This window comes from Rhinatrema bivittatum, chromosome 2, assembly GCF_901001135.1.
Source record: "Rhinatrema bivittatum chromosome 2, aRhiBiv1.1, whole genome shotgun sequence".
Taxonomy (NCBI): domain Eukaryota; kingdom Metazoa; phylum Chordata; class Amphibia; order Gymnophiona; family Rhinatrematidae; genus Rhinatrema; species Rhinatrema bivittatum.
This window is the reverse complement of record NC_042616.1, coordinates 107,283,900-107,303,771: the sequence shown is the minus strand read 5'-3', so window position 1 is coordinate 107,303,771 and position 19,872 is coordinate 107,283,900. Positions and strand designations below refer to the sequence as shown.

Sequence of the window (19,872 nt, the reverse complement as noted above, 5' to 3'; positions counted from 1 at the left end):
ACAGTTAAGATTTTTCTTTGCATGCCATGTGGTAAGCTGCGGCAGCGTTTTTTGTGTGCTGCTGTGTGCTCTACTGCCCTCTACAAACTGTCGGTGCGGTGTGCTTGTTTTTCGGCATGCCATAACTTTAGTATTTTCTACATTTAGGGACTTGTGCATAATTTGTGTGTGAGCTTTGTCATGCTTGCTTCTGCAGCGCTTCAGTTTTGTGCACATAAATTTCTAAGTGCGAGCCGTTAGGATGCACATTTACCACCACAATGGTGCCGGTAAACAGGAAGCCTAAGCATCTTCCTATTTGTGCTGCCTGTCCATATTAGGGCTCAGCCTGAACTGGCTTCTAACCTGTGTCACGCTGCTCAAACGCTCAGGGAGAGTTGTCTTCCTCGGATTTTGCTAAGCCTGGCTTCTCCCATTCTGATGATGGGTTGGTTACGGCTTTGATTGGAGGGACGCCAGACCTTGGTTCTCCCCTGACTGGCTCCTCCGCAGGTGAGGGCACTTCTGTGGGACCAACTCCAGTTCCTTTTGGGCTTGGTTTGGATCCAGCTGCCTTTCCTTGGGTAAAATTCTTTCAAGGCTTACAAGCTTTTCTTCAGGTACAGTCCTCTGCTTTTCCACATCCTTTCATGTTGGACCATCAGCCAATGGCGCCTCCTCTTTCCAGACCTAGGCTTCAGCAGCAGAGCTCATCTCTGCTCCCTGCAGGTGTTCCTGACAGAAATCCAGATGGCAGTGATGATGAGGTAGATGCTGATTCCTTGGAAGATGGGTAAATTCTTCCAGGCCCGGAACTATATTTAAACCATGTTGAGGGTCTTTCATAGAAATGAACTGCAGGCACTGATTTCCCAGACTTTGAAACAGCTGGGTGTTCCTGGATCAGATACCATGTCGGAGCGAAGAAGAGAATCCTATTTGGTTTCCATGCGTAAAACCTCTTGTTTTTTCCCTGTGATGGATGCCATTCAGGATTTGATTGATCTTAAATGGGATATTCCAGAGGCAAATTTTAAGAGGTCGGACATTGGCAGGCCTGTACCCCCTGATCCGGCTGTGAGAGAGTGTTTGCATTTTCCCAAAGTGATGTCCTGATCTGTGCCATCTCTAAGCAGACGACTATCCCGGTGGTGGGGGGGCCTTGAAGGATGTACATGATAGGAGGATTGAAGCTATCCTTAAGCAAACCTTTGAGGCAGTGGTGATGACTTTACAGATCACTTCCTGTTGTGCCCTAGTGCAGTGGTCCCCAACCTTTTTTGCACCAGGGACCGGCTTCAAGCAAGACCATTTTTCCATGGCCCGGCAGGGTGGGGGTGGGGCTTTGGTCTTATGGGGCAGGGTTATGGATGGGGTTGGATTTTAGTGCATACTTATCATTTAATTATGACATTTATAATGTGAATGTGACTCAACTCACCATAGGTTCAGAATGTCCATTCTCTCTCACACATACACTGTCACATACATACACATTCATGCTCTTATACCCAAACATTAGCTCTCGCTCTCACAGACACTGACACACTCTCAGGCTGTAAGATACTCCCTCCCTGTCCACCACCCCCCCCCCCCCCCCCCACACACACACACACTCTTACTCCCCTGGATTTTCTCATACACACTCATGCTGTCACTCTCACTGGCTCCCTCACAACCTCAGAGCCTCTCTCATTCCTCTGCTGCCACTGTCACTGCTACCGCGTGGCTATTGGGGAGGTGCTGATTCCTGCTACTGGCACTGAAGCCCATTCTGCTGCCTCGTACATTGTGAGATCCGCATAGAGAAAGTGCTACTCTTGCACATTCCCAAAGATTACATGTGCCAATCAGTAAAAAGTATTTTTTTTTTCATCTGCTGTCTGATCTTAGTTTGCTAATCGGTTGGTCACAGGCTTTTTTTTCCCACCTTCCCTTTCTTATTTTTTTGCCAATTCCTTTTATATTGCCTTTTTTCTATTTCTTTTCTCTCCATCTGTCTTCTTCCCTCACACACATAGTCAGGTTCTCATTCTCACATGCTTTCTCGCACACACACACACACACGCTCTCTCTCATACAATCATTCATACACACAGTCTCTCACTGGCACATGCTGGCTGACTCACACACACAGACTCTCTCTCACTCCCACATGCTGTCTTGCTCAAGCACAGGCTCTCACTGTCACATGCTCTCTCTCATACAATCATACATACATACAGTCTCTCACTGGCACATGCTGTCTGAGTCTCACACACACAGGCTCTCTCTCACTCCCACATGCTGTCTTGCTCAAGCACAGGCTCTCACTCTCACATGCTGTCTCTCACACATACACAGAGGCTCTCACATGCTCTCTGCAAACATTCAGGTCCTCACTCCCACACACAATCTCTCAGCTCACTCTCACACACAATCTCTCAACTCATCTCCTACACACACACACACACTCTACAAACCCTCAGCCTCTCTCTCACCTCTGGGTCTCCTCTTTTTGGACAGCTGCAGGATGGGCTCTGCAGCGGCCCTGGTCTTCTTGGGCCACAATGCTCCTCTTCTGCACGCGGCTGAAGCTCTGCCTCCTTCCTGCCCGCTCTGCTCTGGCAACATTTTTCTTCCAGGGCAGGGCGGGCAGGAAGTAGGAGGAGCACTTGCAGTGGCTGAAGCTCCTTTCTGCCCGCGCGGCTCCGGCAACATAGTTCACCGCTCAGCCGCGATGCGCTAATTTGCTTTTCGAGTTGTGGGTTTGGAGGAGGCAGGTCTTCAGCCTCGCCCCACCTCCTCGCAGCAGCGGCAGCCAATGACCGGCAGCCGGGGAGAGCGGCGCCGCGGACCGGCAAAAAACCCCCATTGGCCTGGTACTGGTCCACGGACTGGTGGTTGGGGACCCCTGCCCTAGTGGCACGATCTTGTCTGCTTCTCTCTCAGGAGTTGATAACTGTGGAAGGACTTCCAGAGCGGTTATGGACCTCTCAGGAAGATGGATTGCCTGCTTGCTGTCCATGGGTGAGTTGGAGTCACAGGCAACAATAGCCCACTGGATTAAGGAGGTAGTCATGGTCGCGTATGTGAATGCTGAGCAGCCATTGCCTGGTCAATTTAGGGCTCATTCCACTAGAGCTCAGACAGTGTCATGGGTGGAGATTAGATTTTTGTCTCCCATCGACATTTGCCGAGCTGCAACATCGTCCTCCTTACCACCTTTTCCAGGCATTACTGCATGGATGTGCAGGCCCGGGAGGACACATCCTTTGCGTGTGTGGTGTTGCTTGGACCACGGGCAACCTCCTGCCCTGTTTGGATTAGCTTTACCACATCCCACTGGTTCTGGATCCACCTGTCTGTATGCTAAGAAAGGAGAAATTACTACTTATTTGATAATTTCCTTTTCTTTAATAAGGACAGGTGGATCCATCTTCCTGCCTTTGACTGCCGGATGGTTGTGCTATGAAGGCTGTGTGTTCCAGGGGTTACTGGTAAGTGTTACTCCAATCCCTACTCTCTTTGTCTGAGCTCAGTGTTCTCCTGTTGGCTAAGTGCTGGAATGGTTATCTGGATTACAAACTGGTTAAAACACAGGAATCAGAGCAGTATTAAATGGTCAGTTTTCTTATTGGAAAAGGGTAAACAGTGGACTGCCTCAGGGATCTGTACTTGGACTGGTGCTTTTCAGTATATATAAAAATGATCTGGAAAGGAATACGACGAGTGAGGTTATCAAATTTGCAGATGACACAACATTATTCAGAGTAGTTAAATCACAAGCAGATTGTGATACATTACAGGAGGACCGTGCAAGACTGGAAGATTGGGCATCCAAATGGCAGATGAAATTTAATGTGGACAAGTGCAAGGTGTTGAATATAGGGAAGAATAACCCTTGCTGTATTTACACGATGTTAGGTTCCATATTAGGAGCTAGCACCCAGCAAAAAGATCTAAGCATCATAGTGAATAATACTTTAAAATCATCGGCTCAGTGTGCTGCAGCAGTCAAAAAAGCAAACAGAATGTTAGGAATTATTAGGAAGGGAATGGTTAATAAAACGGAAAATGTCATAATGCCTCTATATCGCTCCATGGTGAGACCGCACCTTGAATACAGTGTACAATTCTGGTCGCCGCATCTCAAAAAAGATATAGTTGCGATGGAGAAGGTATAGAGAAGGGCAACCAAAATGATAAATGGGATGGAACAGCTCCCCTATGAGGAAAGACTAAAGAGGTTAGGACTTTTCAGCTTGGAGAAGAGACGGCTGAGGGGGGATATGATAGAGGTGTTTAAAATCATAAGAGGTCTAGAACAGAAGATGTGAATCGGTTATTTACTCTTTAGGATAATAGAAAGACTAGGGGGCACTCCATGAAGTTATCATGTGGCACATTTAAAACTAATCAGAGAAAGTTCTTTTTCACTCAACGCACAATTAAATTCTGGAATTTGTTGCCAGAGGATGTGGTTAGTGCAGTTAGTGTAGCTGTGTTTAAGAAAGGATTGGATAAGTTGTTGGAGAAGTCCATTACCAGCTATTAAGTTGACTTAGAAAATAGCCACTGCTATTACTAGCAACAGTAACATGGAATAGACTTAGTTTTTGGATACTTGCCAGGTTCTTATGGCCTAGATTGGCCACTGTTGGAAACAGGATGCTGGACTTGATGGACCCTTGGTCTGACCCAGTATGGCATGTTCTTAAGCATGAAGCAAAAACTGTTTCTTAGAGACACAAAATTATATGCAGTCATTGTAAACAAATCATAACTATATGACAGTATTTTTCTCTCATAAAAGACAAAATAATTACACACAAGATTACATACAAATACATTCAGTCCCCCAAAATGTGAGAGAAAAATATGAAAAAGGAAAATGAGGAGCAGCATAACAATGTATTTCTCACCAATGGTCCAAACTTGTGACATTATCAGTTTCTTTGTCTTATTAATCTCTCTCTCTCTCTCTCTCTCTCTCTGGCTGTCACTAGCCATTTCCCAAACAATTCTGCATACCATAACTTAGTCTGCAACATAAAAAATACCTTCACTAAAGAGGAAAGTTTATTGCTCTATCTATGCATTTGTTCAGATAACCTTCATCAAGAACACCTAAACTCCATCTAAGCTGAATTGCACCTGGAGTTTACTTGACCCAGAAGTCTAGCCAATTTAAAATAGCAAGGTGTACCTCTGGCCTGCCATGAGCATCCACAGCGATTGGTCTCAGCATCTTCTGTCATCCACTGCAATTTCTATTCAGGTAGTTGAATGTGGCTAGCCTATTCTGACTTTTTAGGGAACACCTGGCTTATCAGAAGGTACAGGCCACCTTTCATTGATTATGCAATATCAGGCCTACTTCTGCTTAGTATGGCCTATTTAACAAAAGCTCCACATGTGCAGATATTTAGGTGTCTGTCTGTCCTGCAATGAAGTATGATCTCAGGTCCTTGTTCATCAGCATCTCCCACTGGCAGTGAACAGTGTGCTAATCATTTTTTAGGTATCTGGAACAGTTAAATTCAGGTGTAACACATCTCTCCCTACCCACTGGTGGTGCAAGAGGTGAAAAGCAAACACAAACCCCTGTTTCAAAAATCTATCCTAGTTCTTTCTAGAAAGAAAAATTGCTATCTGAATGTTGGATGGAGATGCAAATAGAATATTCTGCTGAATCATAAACACAGAGAATAGCAACTAAGGACCAATAAAACTATCAGTTCAGACTATCATTAATGTCAGAATCAAAATAGTGGTATTTGCAAGTAAGTATGTAACTAGATATTAACTAAGTGTCATAAAATTTTCATGATGATAATCAGTTATTACATTTCAAATAGAGATATATTGCATCATAAAACAAAAGCAGTATCTAAGTAGGAACACCCCTATGGAACAAGAAAACATGAAAGAGTTTATGCATAAATTGTGAGCAGTTTATTGGTCTAAAGGAAATGTTGAAAGGGGTAATTCTGTGCAAAAATTGTGATGTTGCCGCCACGAGTCATAGTCACTGACAAATGATATTTACAGTTCTTTCAGTATGGTGCACTCTCATTGAAGCACAGCCTCTGCACTCTCATTAAGTCAGATGTATGTGTTTATGGGTTAATACCTGATATAAGATCTACAAAAATTCAAATTGATTAATAAGGAAATGATATGATGTCAATAACTTCCTGTATCTAATAATCCCTACCTATACTATTACTCTCTGCATAATGTTAAATCCCTTTTTTTATGTCTCCGATCTTACTATACGGTAACGTACATAGAAATGATGGCGTTAAAGGACCAAATGGTCCATCCAGTCTGCCCAGCAAGCTTATGGTAGCATCTGCTGTGCCATACAGGTCACCCCCATACTTAATTTCCCAGACCGTCAAAGTCAGGGCCCTTGTTGGTTGCTGTACAATATTCAAAGGCACGAGCAATCTTGGTGCTCATTCATCCATTGAGAGATTACATAGAGGTCTATGACACAAAACATTTATTTCACTGAGCTGACTGCAAAGGTTCATTCATTGCACTTTTCTTATCAAACTCTATCTTCATCCATACACAATATTTATTTATTTATTTATTAGTTGCTTTTTATATACCGACATTCAACAAATGTCAACACATCGGTTTACATATAACAAATTAACGAAGAAAAAGGTTACACTGTAATAGGTAATAGAAGGGGAGATAAAACAAGGGAGGGATAATTAATAAAAAAGGGAAACAAAGAAAATATGAGGAGCAAATAAGTTAAATTGAGTGGTGATTCTTCTTATTATGTTGTAAATGCTTTCTTAAAGAGCATGTTTTTAGTTTTGGTTTTTTTTAAAGTTTGTGATGATGGCTCAAGTCTTAGATCAGTGGGGAGGGTATTCCATAGGAGTGGCCCAGCTATTGAGAGAGCGTATTCTCTTGTTGATTTGAGGCGGGAAAATTTTGGGGAGAGAGTAGCAAGGAGACCAGTGTTAGTGGAGTGCAGATTTCTCTTTGGAACTTGAAAATTAAGTATTATATCCATCCAATTTGTCTTGTTGTTATATAGAGCTTTATGGATAAGAGATAAAGTTTTATATTGAATTCTGAAATAGATTAGCACCCAATGTAGATCTTTGAGACCTGGAGTAATGTGATCTGATCTGCTGTTATTGAGTGATCTTACCGCAGCATTTTGTAGACGTTGAAGTGGTTTAACAGTGGAAGCAGGTAAGCCAAGCAGTATTGTGTTACAATAATCTAATTTGGAGAGCAAGAGGGATTGTAGAGCTATACGATAATCTTGATGGTGGAGGAGAGGTTTGATCCTCTTTAGTAATTGAAGTTTGTAGAATCCATCTTTTATTATGTTGTTGATGTGTTTCTTAAAGCATAGTTCGGAGTCTAAATTGATTCCTAGATCTCTTATGTTGAGTATAATTTTTTTGTTAGTTATATAATTGTTGAGATGGAGGTCAGATACAGGTGAGGATTTGTTGCATATATAGAGAATTTCTGTTTTACTATGGTTGAGAGTGAAGGCCATTTGTACTAATAATTGCTGGATTGTAGTGAGGTAAGTGTTCCAAAGGTTTAGTGTACTAGTTAAGTTGTATTTGTATTTTTTTTAATTTAAAAACTTTTCTATACCATCATTCAGTAAATTAACCATCACAACAGTTCACATAAAGGCACATATAGTAATAGAAATTAATTAGGATAGCTAAAACATTATAGACGTGCCAAAATTATGTGGTAACAGGATTCTTTCAATATAAAACTGTTTGTTAATTATTGATTTTATTAGGCTGAGGTTACTATTGCAGTTAATCTATAAAGAGAATAATCTTAAGTGTATTTAAAGGTGGGAAAGAAAAGCACACACATTAATCATCTTCAGAGTCACTGTCTTCCTTGATGAGAGCTGAGCACCGTACTTTGCTCATCAGCTGGTCCTCAATTTGCTTCCTAGGGTTTTCCTCCAGCTGGGTCATTTATCGGGAGTAGAATTTGAACATCATCAGCATAAATGAAATATGATAATTTATGATCTGAGAGGAGTTTACATAGTGGTAGTAAATATATATTGAAAAGTGTAGAAGATAGTGAGGAACTCCATGTGGAAGTGATATTAGTCTGGGTTCTTTGTAATTAGTTCTGACTAAGTATGATCTGTTGGATAGGTATGATGTGAACCAACTGATGGTGATGTCACATAGTCCAATTTCCTTTAATCTTTTCAGAAGAATATTATGGTTTATGTTGTCAAAGGCTGCTGATATATCTAAGAGTATGAGGGTGAATTTTTTGCCGTTATCTAATCCTCTTAGGATAGAGTTGGAGAGAGATATTAATAGGGTTTCTGTGGTAAAAGTGCTCCTAAATCCATGCTGAGCTGGGAAAAGTATTGTATGCTTTTCTAAATGATCTGAGAGTAGTTGATTAACAATTTTTTAAGTACTTTGGCTATGAAGGGGAGGTTGGAAATAGGTCTAAAGTTGGTGATGTCAGATTGGTCAAAGTGTGATTTTTTTGAGTGTTGGTTTAATCACAGCACATTTTAATTTATCAGGGAAAATGCCTTCATTTAGTGAGAGATTAATTATGTCTGCAGTTGGCCTAGCAATGATGTTGGAGACTAGTTTAAGTATTTTTATTGGGATGGTATCAATTGGGTGTGATGCTGGATTCATTTTTGGATGATATTTTGAACTTCAGTGGAAGCAGTGGTATCAAAAAGTGACCATTTAGAATTAGGTTTGTTTGGAAGGGATATGGTATCTTCATTAATTGCTGGCATATTCATGGTGAGGTTGAGAATCTTGTCTCTAAAGAAAATGGCGGTCATCACATGTGATTAATTGGTGGCCTTAGGCAAAGGGGGTTTGCTATGTTGAGTAAGTTCTTTGATGTATGTGAAAAGTTCTCTGGGATTGAATTGGTATTTGTGTATTTTTTCGGCATAGAAATCTTTTTTGGCTTTATTGATATCTGTTTTGTATATGTGGAGAATAGTTTTGTATCTATCTTTTAATTGATCTGTTGGGTTTTTTCTCCATTTTGTTTCTGTTCTAAGTATTTTCTTGATTTTCTGAAGTTCTCAAGTGTACCATGGTGCTTTTATAGTTGTATGCTTGTTTAACTGTCGTCTTGATGATTGGGCATTTGTTCTTTGCTATTTCTGAAGTGATGGTGAGCCAAGAGTTCACAGCAGAGTTGATGTCAGATTTGTTTATGGATTTTAAATATTTAGGTAGGATTTCAATTAGATTATCACTGGAGCATGGTTTGTTAAATTCGATACATTTGATTTGATTATGATGGTCAAGGTGTAAGGTATTTAAGCAAAATTTAGTCTCAATAAGTTTGTGGTCAGACCATGGGAGATTTGTTGTTGATGGTGGTTTTTTGAGTTCAACCATGTCATTTATGAAAATAAGGTCTAATATATGTCCTGATTTTTGGGTTGAAGATTTAACTATTTGATTGAAGCCAATTGCTGATAAGTTATCTAGTATGAGTTGGCAAGAACTGGAGGGGGGAGATTTGTCAACATGTAAGTTAAAATCTCTTAGAATTATTGCTGGGTTATTCATTTTGATGTTTGTAATGGCTTTGAGTGGTGAGGGGTTGTGTTCTAGGAGACCAGGTGGAGCATATAGTAATATAATTTGTAGGTATTTTGATTTATATAGGGCAATTTCGAGTGAGGGGGTTGAACTCATATTAAGAAATATAAATTTGTATTTCTTTAGAGCTAGAAAGAGGAGGCCACCTCCTTTCTTTTTTTTCCTGGGTAACGAGTAGATGTCATATAATGTTTTGGGTAATTGATTTATTAGGGCAATATCTGATTCCTTTAGCTTGGATTCTGTAATGCAGCAAATTTCTGGGCAATAGTCAATAAGGAGATCATGAAGAACTGGTAATTTTTTTTTAAGATGGACTGAGCATTTAATAAGATTAGTGTTATGAATGTGAGATTTGTTATATGAGGAATGTGAAAGGTGGGAATTGAGATGAGACTGTGACCTATATTTAGAATATTTTTTTCTCAGTTTTTATGTTGCAATTATGAGTTAAAACAGGTATTTTTCTAAGTTGATCTGCGAGAAACATTGTGGAGAGGTTAGGTTGGTTTGAAGTTTAGGGAATAAGGTATTGCTTAAGGGGCGTGCCAAGGGCCCTGCTCCTTTAGGTGCGCAGGGCCAGAGAAGGTGTTCCTTTTAAATTTTTTCTTTTCTGGCGCTCTTTGTGATGTCCGAAGGGGGGAGTGGCTGAACCCTGACAATCAAGGAAGCCAACAAAAAATAAAAAATCCTTCAGTTTCGCAACGATGAAGGCAGGAGATTTGTTTGAATCGAGATGAGTGACTTGCCAGGCACTTTCAAGTGCACTTTCAGAGCAACATGACACACAAACAGTAAACAATTATTATCAAACATTTGAGCTCAAAAGGTAGATCTACAAAATGAAAGAAAAGGAAGAAAAAGAAAGAGAAAAAAGTATTTAGATCTAAACAATCTGTAACAATTAAATATCACATACAAAGAAAGGTTAATTTGATCTTTAAAATCAAATCACATCACAAGACAAGAACAGCTATAAAAAAAAAAAATTAAGCTAACTAGATACATCTTCATTTTTAAATAAAGTTGGACACAGGATTTGTTTTTTCCTGATCACCTTATCAGACTCAGGATAAATTATTCCCTCTTCCATCACCTTTTTGGCCAGGTGCCCAGATTTGGACATAGCCAGTACAAGGATGAGTTTATTACACTCTGTCTTCAGATTCTCTGAAAATACCAAGCTGGACTGAGGATTAGAGAATCCAGAACCAGCCGGCAATTCAATCATCTTTGGAGGATTAACTGGTCAAAATGCCTTTCGGCCTGTGCTATCTTTGGTTGTGACAGGTGGCATACGCTCCCGAGCCACAGTGGGTCATACCCACCCCCTGTATCATGCTCAGTGGATTTCATAAAGGAGGGGTCATTCTTCCATTGGGAGCGAGAGGGAAAATCTGCACTGGTCTGGGAAAAGTTACACTTCGCAAGACAGCAGAGATTTCTCTTAATACCAGTCAGCTGATTCGGTTTTCAGAATTCTGTGTCTCCCTCTTATAATGCATTAGAACAGTTTCAGGCAACAAAGCAAATTGCTTTCAGGCTGCGTCACTTTCTTGACCATCAGCCAGCTGTAAGCGCAATTTCTCAACCTGTTTCTATAACACAGATATATGATCTCTGTGAAGCACTACCACACTCTCAAGCTCTGCAAGCATATTAATCAGTCTTAAGAATTACATTATTTGTGTGAGATACGGTAGGCACTAAAGCAAGTTCATGTAAAATGCTTTGCAACTCATATTGGGAGTTCGTAGAGTCCGTGCCGGGATTACCAGGGAACAAATTATTTATCAACACAGGGCTAATTCCAAAAATCATTTTTTGAATCAATTACAAACAAATCATGAGAATAATATCTCTCTGTACCAAGCTGTATGGCAAAGATCAAACTGCAATTAGAACACTGGTAAGTTGAAGGTTTGCAAACTATATGTAAACAATTGTAAAGCTGTGCAAAGTTAGTTTTGGTTTCAGAGCACAGGAAATCTTAATGTGCCAGGCAGTAGTAATATATTTCTAAAACTGCCTGTAACCTAACAGCAAACTAGATTAACCCTTTACAGGCAAGCATAGAAAGACTCAGGAAGCAGCGCAAAAAAAAAAATTCCTGGTACCAATTATAAGCATTTCAGGTTATCCAGATACCACCACACTGCTTCAGCAAATACTGAATTTGTCACATAGAATGTAGAAGAAATGAGGTCAGCTAACTCTTGTCTTCTGTCTGGGGATAATCCCCACACCTGCTGGGAAGAATTAGGTACTGAATGTGAAATCTGAGAGCCTGTACTGTAACAATTCCTGGCTTTATGAACTTACCTTTTACATCGAAAGCAAATACTGTGAAATTTCACTGACTGAGTTTTAAAAGCTGGTGAAGTCTCCTGATTAAGTGCAGGGCTACAGTTCACCGTGGCTATATCCTCACTCCCATTCTCGGCTGGATGACTCCTACTCTGTCCAGTGGTATCTACATTCCTATCTCCTGTAACCTCAGCATCAGAGGAGAATTTAGGTGTATACTGGTCCCTTAGGATCGCCAGCAACTGGTCCCTTAGGATCACCAGCAACTGGTCGGTTAAACATAAAATATCAGACCGTAAAGCCTCATTCATGATAAGAAACTGTTCATGTAAATGGTTACGTTCAGACTGCAAAGCCTCATTCTGAGTATAAAACTGATCATTGTCACACTGTAAAGTCTCATTCAGGGCACTAGTAAGTTTTAGCTTTAGAAGTAAATTCACACCTTCCTCATAGTGTTGTCTATCTTCTGCCAGCTGAGCAACAGATAACCTTTCCTGTGTTAATCTATTACACTTTCTTGCTTTAGTTTATCTGCCAAAGAACTTAGATGGTCAGGCAGCACTTTTATGTTGTCTAGCATCAACCACATTAAGGCAGAAAGCTGCTGTCTTATTGCTTTGGATAAAATTGGATTTGAGAAAGATGTTCTCCAGATACTGAAAATAATTTGTTTACCATGACATTAGGATCCCATGGGTTTGTCCCACATGCTGTTGCAGTTTCCAAAAGGGACTTCCTCCATGGCTCTGCCGGTTCTACCTTATAATCTTTTGGATTCTTAGAGGACACTTTTTGGGGACCACATGATGCTGAACATACACAAGTTTAAACTCAATATGTCAGTCTTAGAGTCAATCCTGTATTCAGCAGATAATTAAAAAAGCATCAACACAAAGTACATGACAGAAAAACAAACAAATCTGGCTGTCACACTAGAAAACCAAAAATACTCAAGCAGGGTCATATACACCTCAAACCTGACATCCTTGTTGCCATTTGTAGTGGCAACAAGTTCTTTCAGGGTGGGGTATTTGCCCTGTGGTCTGGATCACACAAGACAGACTAAGAAAATAAGACTGTGTCTTGTGAAATAATGAAAAGCTATATTTTCCTGTATAATATATATACAGAACACGTGCTTATGAGACCACCTGAAACATAACAAAACACAAACAAATACAATACTGGAGGCGCTAAATCTTTTCTCTCTTCTCTCTCTCTGTTCAGCTGTTTTCTGCAATAGCCCCCATCCCACCTTGCATCTCTATACTATATCCTTGGCTTGTGCATGCTCAGAACAATTCTTTGTTTATAACTCCTGAAGTTTTGCCAAGTTACTGATAAAAAAAATACTTGCTGCGTATGTTCCCTAAGATGGTGGTCTTTCTGTCCTGGGCAGTTGCCAGGTGTGACCTTGAAGCCTGCAGGCTTCTTGTGGGTGAAGAAGGGGGAGGCCATCAGCTGCTTCTAGCAGAAACAGGGAGAGAAGGAAGGGTGACTGCCTGTGTGCATGCTGACCTTGTAAGCACGAAGCAGAAACTTTCTTAGTGACACAAAACTATATGCAATCATTATAAACAAATCATAACTATATGACAGTATTTTTCTCTCATAAAAGACAAAAATACTTACAAGATTATTCTCTAATATACTCAACCATTTGTATGTTATTTCCTTTGCAGAGTTAAATGTATTTGTTCCCCCTTTAGGGTCTTGATGCCTCAATGAGCTCTTTTCTGGTTCATAGTCCTAGGAGGTCTTCCCTCTGAGCCAAGTAAACGTGCATCTCTGAAGGATCTCTCCTTAAAGACGGTACTCCTAGTGGCCATTTGTTTAGCCAGATATATTTCATACTTTTGGGCCTTAGTTTGTAGAGATTCTTATCCAGTGTTCTCTCCTGAGTCACTCTCGCTTTGTCCTGTACCATCCTTACTGTCCAAGGTGGTAGTGGTGGTTTATTTAATCAGACAATGTGTCTCTGGCGTTCCCTACAGTGTAATGTCATGGTAAGGATTAGTCTATCCACTTCATGGATATTGGTTGTATCCTCCTTAGATAGCTAAAGATGGCAAATCCTTTTCAGAAAACCAGCAGGCTGTTTGTGGTGTTCAACAGACCTTGCAAGGAGGAAATGGCTTTAAAATCATCTTTCTCCAGGTGGGCTAAAGGATTTTTTAGCCTTTTTACTGAATGGTATGCAGGTTCCGGAGTCTCTTTGATCTCATTCAGTGAGGGCTCAGACTTTTTCTTGGGCAGAGTCTGAATAGTTTTGGAGGACATTTGTAAGGCAGCCACTTTATCCTTCTTACATTTCACTGAAACATTACAAATTGGACGTACAAGTCAAAGGAGATGCATCCTTTGAGGCAGATATTCTTAGGACAGCCCTATCTTCTACCCACCCACCGTAGTAAGAGCTTAGGTACATCATGTGTGTCAGGACTGGTCTAGCAGGATGAGGAAAAAAGGAGAAATGTAGACTTTTAAAATGTATTTTTCTTGAATCCTGCTAGTCCCGTCCAAGATTCTCCTGTGATTTCAGCAGCTGGGTGTCATTTGTCCTAGGTGAGAGCCTCTGGGGATTCTCAGAGACGTACTATTTCCGATGGGGAGTAAACCAGAGGTTTCCTTGTCTCCTGTTTTCTGGCTGCTTTCCCTTTTTCCATCGAGGAGAAGGAAGAGTTCTGAGAAGGGAATAACTGAGAGGTTCTCTCCTGTTGAGGAGTTTTGTTTTATTCATAGATTGAATAGAGTTTTTTTCTGCATTCCATTGTTTTACATAAGGATAGTGGCATGTGCCTTGACTACACTACACCTTATACTAGTGATGTCACGGAAAAGTTGTGGTTCTCCATGTCTGACTGCTAGCAGGATAGCATAAACCACATGTCTTGACTGATCTAGGATAGGATTCAAGGAAAGAAAATAAACAGGTAAGACTAAATTTCTCCATACAATGAGACAAAACCAGGACAAAGTGAACATATAATAATGGTCAAATGAATAACAAAATTGAAATACTAATGTTCTTCACAGTTTGACTTTTATATTTAACCTTCTTCAATTCTACAGGAATTGCGAAAACCTAGTTATGCAGAGATTTGCCAGCGAACAAGTAAGGATGCACCTACATTACAACCCCAGAAGGAGCAGAAGCCAAACACTGTAACTTGTATAAAAGAAGAAAGAAAATCCACTGATACATCAATAGACAAATCCAGGGAAATCCCTCCTGCCAAGACAAACCCAGGCCGACCCAAAGACCAGAGGAGACCATCAGGGCGCAGATCACCCCCTCCAGCCATTGGAAAAAAATTAAATAAAGAACACAGCACCCCCCCGAAATCTCCTCAGTGAACATAGTATGGGAAAAAAGGATGGAGAAATTCCTGCTTAACTACATATTAAAAGTAATGCACCCCCTCTGCCCCTCACCCCTCAGAGTATAGAAAATGAGTTGCTGGTTAGAAGCTTGCAGCAGTGTTAGGCATAGGGTTTTTGGTTTTCTCCCTGTGAAATATTTTCCCACACTCAAACCTGCAGGCTATTCTTCCTAGATCTATTAGATCTAAACCTTAAGTTTAGGTTGGTGCTTAATTGGAGGAAACATATAAGGCCTGTATTTTTCAGGTTTAGAAATCCATTTAGCTTAACTAACATGAATATATTATTTTTAATATAAAATCTTAATATGACAACATGAATAGAAACTTGTATAGTGACATTTTCTACACTATGAAGCAGAACTATGCTACTGCATTTTTAAATTGGTCCATAAATTTGTATCTTAAATGTCAAAACAGACTGTCTACTGACAATGAAAGCTAGTGTTTGGAGTACAGAACCTGGTAAAATTTACCAAAAATATCAAGACATTTTTTTTAAGCTGCTATAACATGTCAGTATAGAAAATTTGCACTTTTAGGTTAAACTATTACAGTTAAATCTAGCAATGTTAGTAAAATGTTTTTGGATCTAACATTTAGGAGATAAAAAAAGATTAATCCTGTGGATAGCACCTTATAGGGTTTTCATAATATTGAAGGTTTTCAATGTTCTGCAAGCAAATAACCAGCTTCTCACTCCAGAATATAAAGAAATGCTATAAAATGCAAAGCACATTGTTAACTGTTAAGAGTATATGAGCTTTCTGGTTTACCTCCGTGCTCTTTGTATTTTTTTCTAAACTCATGCCCAGGTGCACTTGGAAAGAGTTTACTTCTAAAGTCAGCATGGTGTTGGCATCTTCCTTGAACTGCAGGCATTGGCATTTGAGTTTGTTTTTTAAGCTGAACGATAATAATAATCTTTGTTTTGTGCTGTAGAGGAAGAAGTCCCAACTAGTCACATCTGGGATGATGCTTCTCACTCATTCACTTTGAGTGATACTTTCTGAAGGTCAGGGATGCACTAAACCTAGCTGGTTTCTAATAAAGTTGTATCTAAATTATTTGTGTTTTGAAAATGCCTAAATATTTTTTTGAGTATTCTGAACAGCGGGCATTTCATATGACTACATTTCCCGCTAACTATAACAGTACAGTTTATTCCACAAAATGTTTATTTAAACAACTGATTTTTTTAAAGAGAATTTCCATCCAATATTTAAAGACTTGAATTTTATTTAAACTTGAAAATGACTTTGCCTTAACTTTTGTATAAGACAGGTTAGCGTTAAGTCTGACCCCCTTAAGGGGTTAGCATGAGTGGAATACAGAATTACTCAGTTACAGTATATATCTATTGTCACTGGTCTTACTGGGTAACTTACTGTAGCACAGGAATTAGCAGCAGGTTTTGTAATATACATTAAAGATCTTAAACATTTGATCTTTTTCAGATTGTTGAAAAATCCTGTAAATGCAAATAGTCAATACTGTATTAAATATGTGCACTTGGAAGTGTGTGCTTTGCTTGTACAGTTGTAAATAATCAGAACATATAAAAAGGTACCCTAAGAAAAAAAATCTGATAAAAATTATTGTTGATATATTATAAATGTTGCTGTTGAGCTGGATGTAGATAAACTAAATGTTGTGGTTTGAATATTACTTTAATTTGTTTTTTGTTTTGGGATTTTTGTGTTATTTTATTTTACTCTGGTGTGCTGAACTGACTGCCTTTTCACTGCAAAAAGATGATAGCCTTATTTAAAAGCTTCCAACTTTATTTATCATTGGGGGAAAGTGTGCATTTTAACTAGCATGATCTTATTTTGGTATCACATGGAAAATAGTAAAAGCTAGCCACCAATATTTGGTCAGCTGAAACATAAGCCAATAATATAAATATTTTGACAGTTTTGTTGAACAATCCCTGACTGCCAAAACTACTCAAAGCCTTATCTAATTCCTACTTGCAAAGCAGTTACTATCCCTGCTTAATACAAATTAATTTCCAATGTCAGTAAAATCTATATGGCATTTGATTTCCTAGAAATTTTCAAAGTGAAATATATTTTAATGCTGATCAGTAGACATTTTAAATCTTATTAATTAAATGTACATTGCAGTTGAGATTTTTAGTTTAGGCTTGGAAATTTGGATTTTTTTTCTTAAAATGCACATCTTAAATGTCACTAAAGGAAGTATTGGCTATTTAAGAGTTGTCCTTTCCCTGTGGGCAGTGAATATGGCAGGTGGACTTGTTTATGGGTTTAAGCAGCTGTAATGATACCTTTGGTTTTTCTCTTGAACTATAAACTATCAACAGCTGCAAACATTAAAAATAAACATGGTCATTTGCAGCAATAGGTGATAAGTAAAGCATCTGGTAGATAAGGTAATATATTGAAAACAGCAGGACATTGTTGAGCTATTCTGAAGCATTCTGCCATTTGTACTAGGGTCAATACACTGTAATTACCACTTTCCCAGCAAAAGTGTTGCATCACGTATATCAGCCTTGCTCTGTGGATTTTATAGCTTTACTTTTAATTAAGCGAAATAACATGCCAAATAGCTGTAGGATACAGTCTCATCCTCACTGCAGTTGCTCTCAATATTTCCCATTCATAATTGATAATATATGATATGAAGGACAAAGTTGCTGTGGTGACTGTTGCTATGCCACAAACAGGTCAAATTTGTACTATGATATTTTAGGAAATGGCATCTGAAGTGAAGGTTCTGGGGTACACTGGTTAAAGTAACATTTTTTAATTTGTTGATTTATGCAGTAATGTTTCTTAGTTGGCAATGAAAAATTAACACAGTACCTAGAACCACTGTAATTGAATTAGGAAACAATGTGTTTTCAATGGATTTTGACAAAGGTCCCCACTATGAATTTAATGATTTTATAATCAGAAATTAAGCAGATACTAACAATAAGCTATTCTGCTTTGGTTATATCTTGAAAATTTTCAATTTGTATTAAAAGGTCCTTGTTAATGAGTGTGATGCAGTGTTATCACAAGAGCAACAACTGACTGTAATGGTGCATACCCTTCTTTGTATCTCCTTTGGCTACCTATGGTTAAGGTTTTTATGTGCTTTGCAAACTATTACACTAATAGCAGCAGACAATCGAAGAAAAAGCAAACAGCTGCAATTTCATGAAATAGAAGTGTAATATGGAAACTTTTTTTGAGGGTTTTTGTTTTTGTTCGGTTTCTTCCATTAAGACTGGAATCAAGCTTACATGTAAACTATTTGGTAATTTAAGTTTCCTTTTGTGTCATACAATGTAAAATGTCTAATTTGGAAAAAAATGTAGGTTATGAAAAATAAAGATTTAGGCACTGTTTCATTTTTCTTTTGTTTTCTTTAATTTTAAAAAGCAAAACATTTTTTTCTGAGTGTGGAGTTTTATTTTCTTCCAGCACTATTTTGACCTTTTATGCTTTCCAACATGCAGAATTTATTTATTTAGAACTTTTATATACCGACATTCATATGCATATCACATCGGTTTACATATCAACGGGGATAAACAAAAAGGTTGGAAGTAGAATTATAAAGTTACAATTAAAGGGATAAAAAAAGAACAAGGTGTGAATATTAGAGGCGGCGACAGGGTCAAGAGGACCTAGGTAGACCGATTAGAAGAAAAAGTATAAACTATAACTAGAGAATGTTAGAAAGACTTACATAAAAGGGATCAATGGCTGTCTGTCTTTAGACATAACTCTCCAAAAAAGGGGTAGCAATTCACCAAACGTGGCATGCAGGAAGAAAATCTGAATATCTTGGACAAGTTCAAAAACTAGAAACATCAGATCAGTATTTTTAGAAAACAAAGTATCCCAAAAATCTCCATTGCTTGCAATGGGGAAAAAAAAATCTCCATTGCTTTCTATGAGGAAATGGTTAAATGCTGACTAATGCTTCAGTGTCACCCAGCCCCCCCCCCCCCCCCCCCCCTCCAATTCCCATCACCACCACCACTACTCTTACAAGCTCTTTGCCACAGGGCAACACAGGCATAGAGATATTGGAAAAATAAGTGAAGCAACTGGCAAAGAATGACATGAATAGGCACTTCCAAGGTAAACACACGCATGCATACCCCCCACCCCCTATACTCCCACATTTCCCATACACAGCTACTCCCCCCCCCCCCCCCCCCCCCCCAGTAGAGACAAGGAAAGGATGACAAAAAGCTCTTTTAAAGTACACATGCACACTCTCACATACATGCACATATATATATATCATATCTCACACTCCCAGATCTCTCTCCACACATACAATTAAACCTCCCAGCAGAACCAATGGAAGATTAAATGATACAGCTTCTCAATTCACAACTTCACAGATCCTTGTACATTCACACCCTTCACACACTTGCCACAACCACACCCTCCACCTACACACAGCTGTATTCCCAAACTAACCCCACAACTCTCCTTAACTCCTACAACCTTACCACAAATTATCCCCATAAAACCCCCACACACAGACCTACCCAAACACACACCCTAACACTTAAAACATTCACCTTCCCTCAATCATACCCATAATTCCTAGACAGCCAC

The 19,872-nt window shown here is 39.2% G+C and overlaps 1 protein-coding gene across 5 annotated transcripts in view; it reads left to right on the top strand.

Annotated features, from left to right (window-relative positions):
• LARP4B (La ribonucleoprotein domain family member 4B) overlaps positions 1 to 18,641 on the top strand; it is a 521,092-nt gene extending 502,451 nt beyond the window's left edge. For all 5 annotated transcript variants that reach the window (XM_029588536.1, XM_029588537.1, XM_029588533.1 and 2 more), the window contains one exon: positions 14,967 to 18,641. In XM_029588536.1, coding sequence (XP_029444396.1) covers positions 14,967 to 15,251 — 285 coding nt within the window. In that variant the 3' untranslated portion in view covers positions 15,252 to 18,641. The remainder of the gene's footprint in view (positions 1 to 14,966) is intronic.
• Positions 18,642 to 19,872: the final 1,231 nt, after the last annotated feature.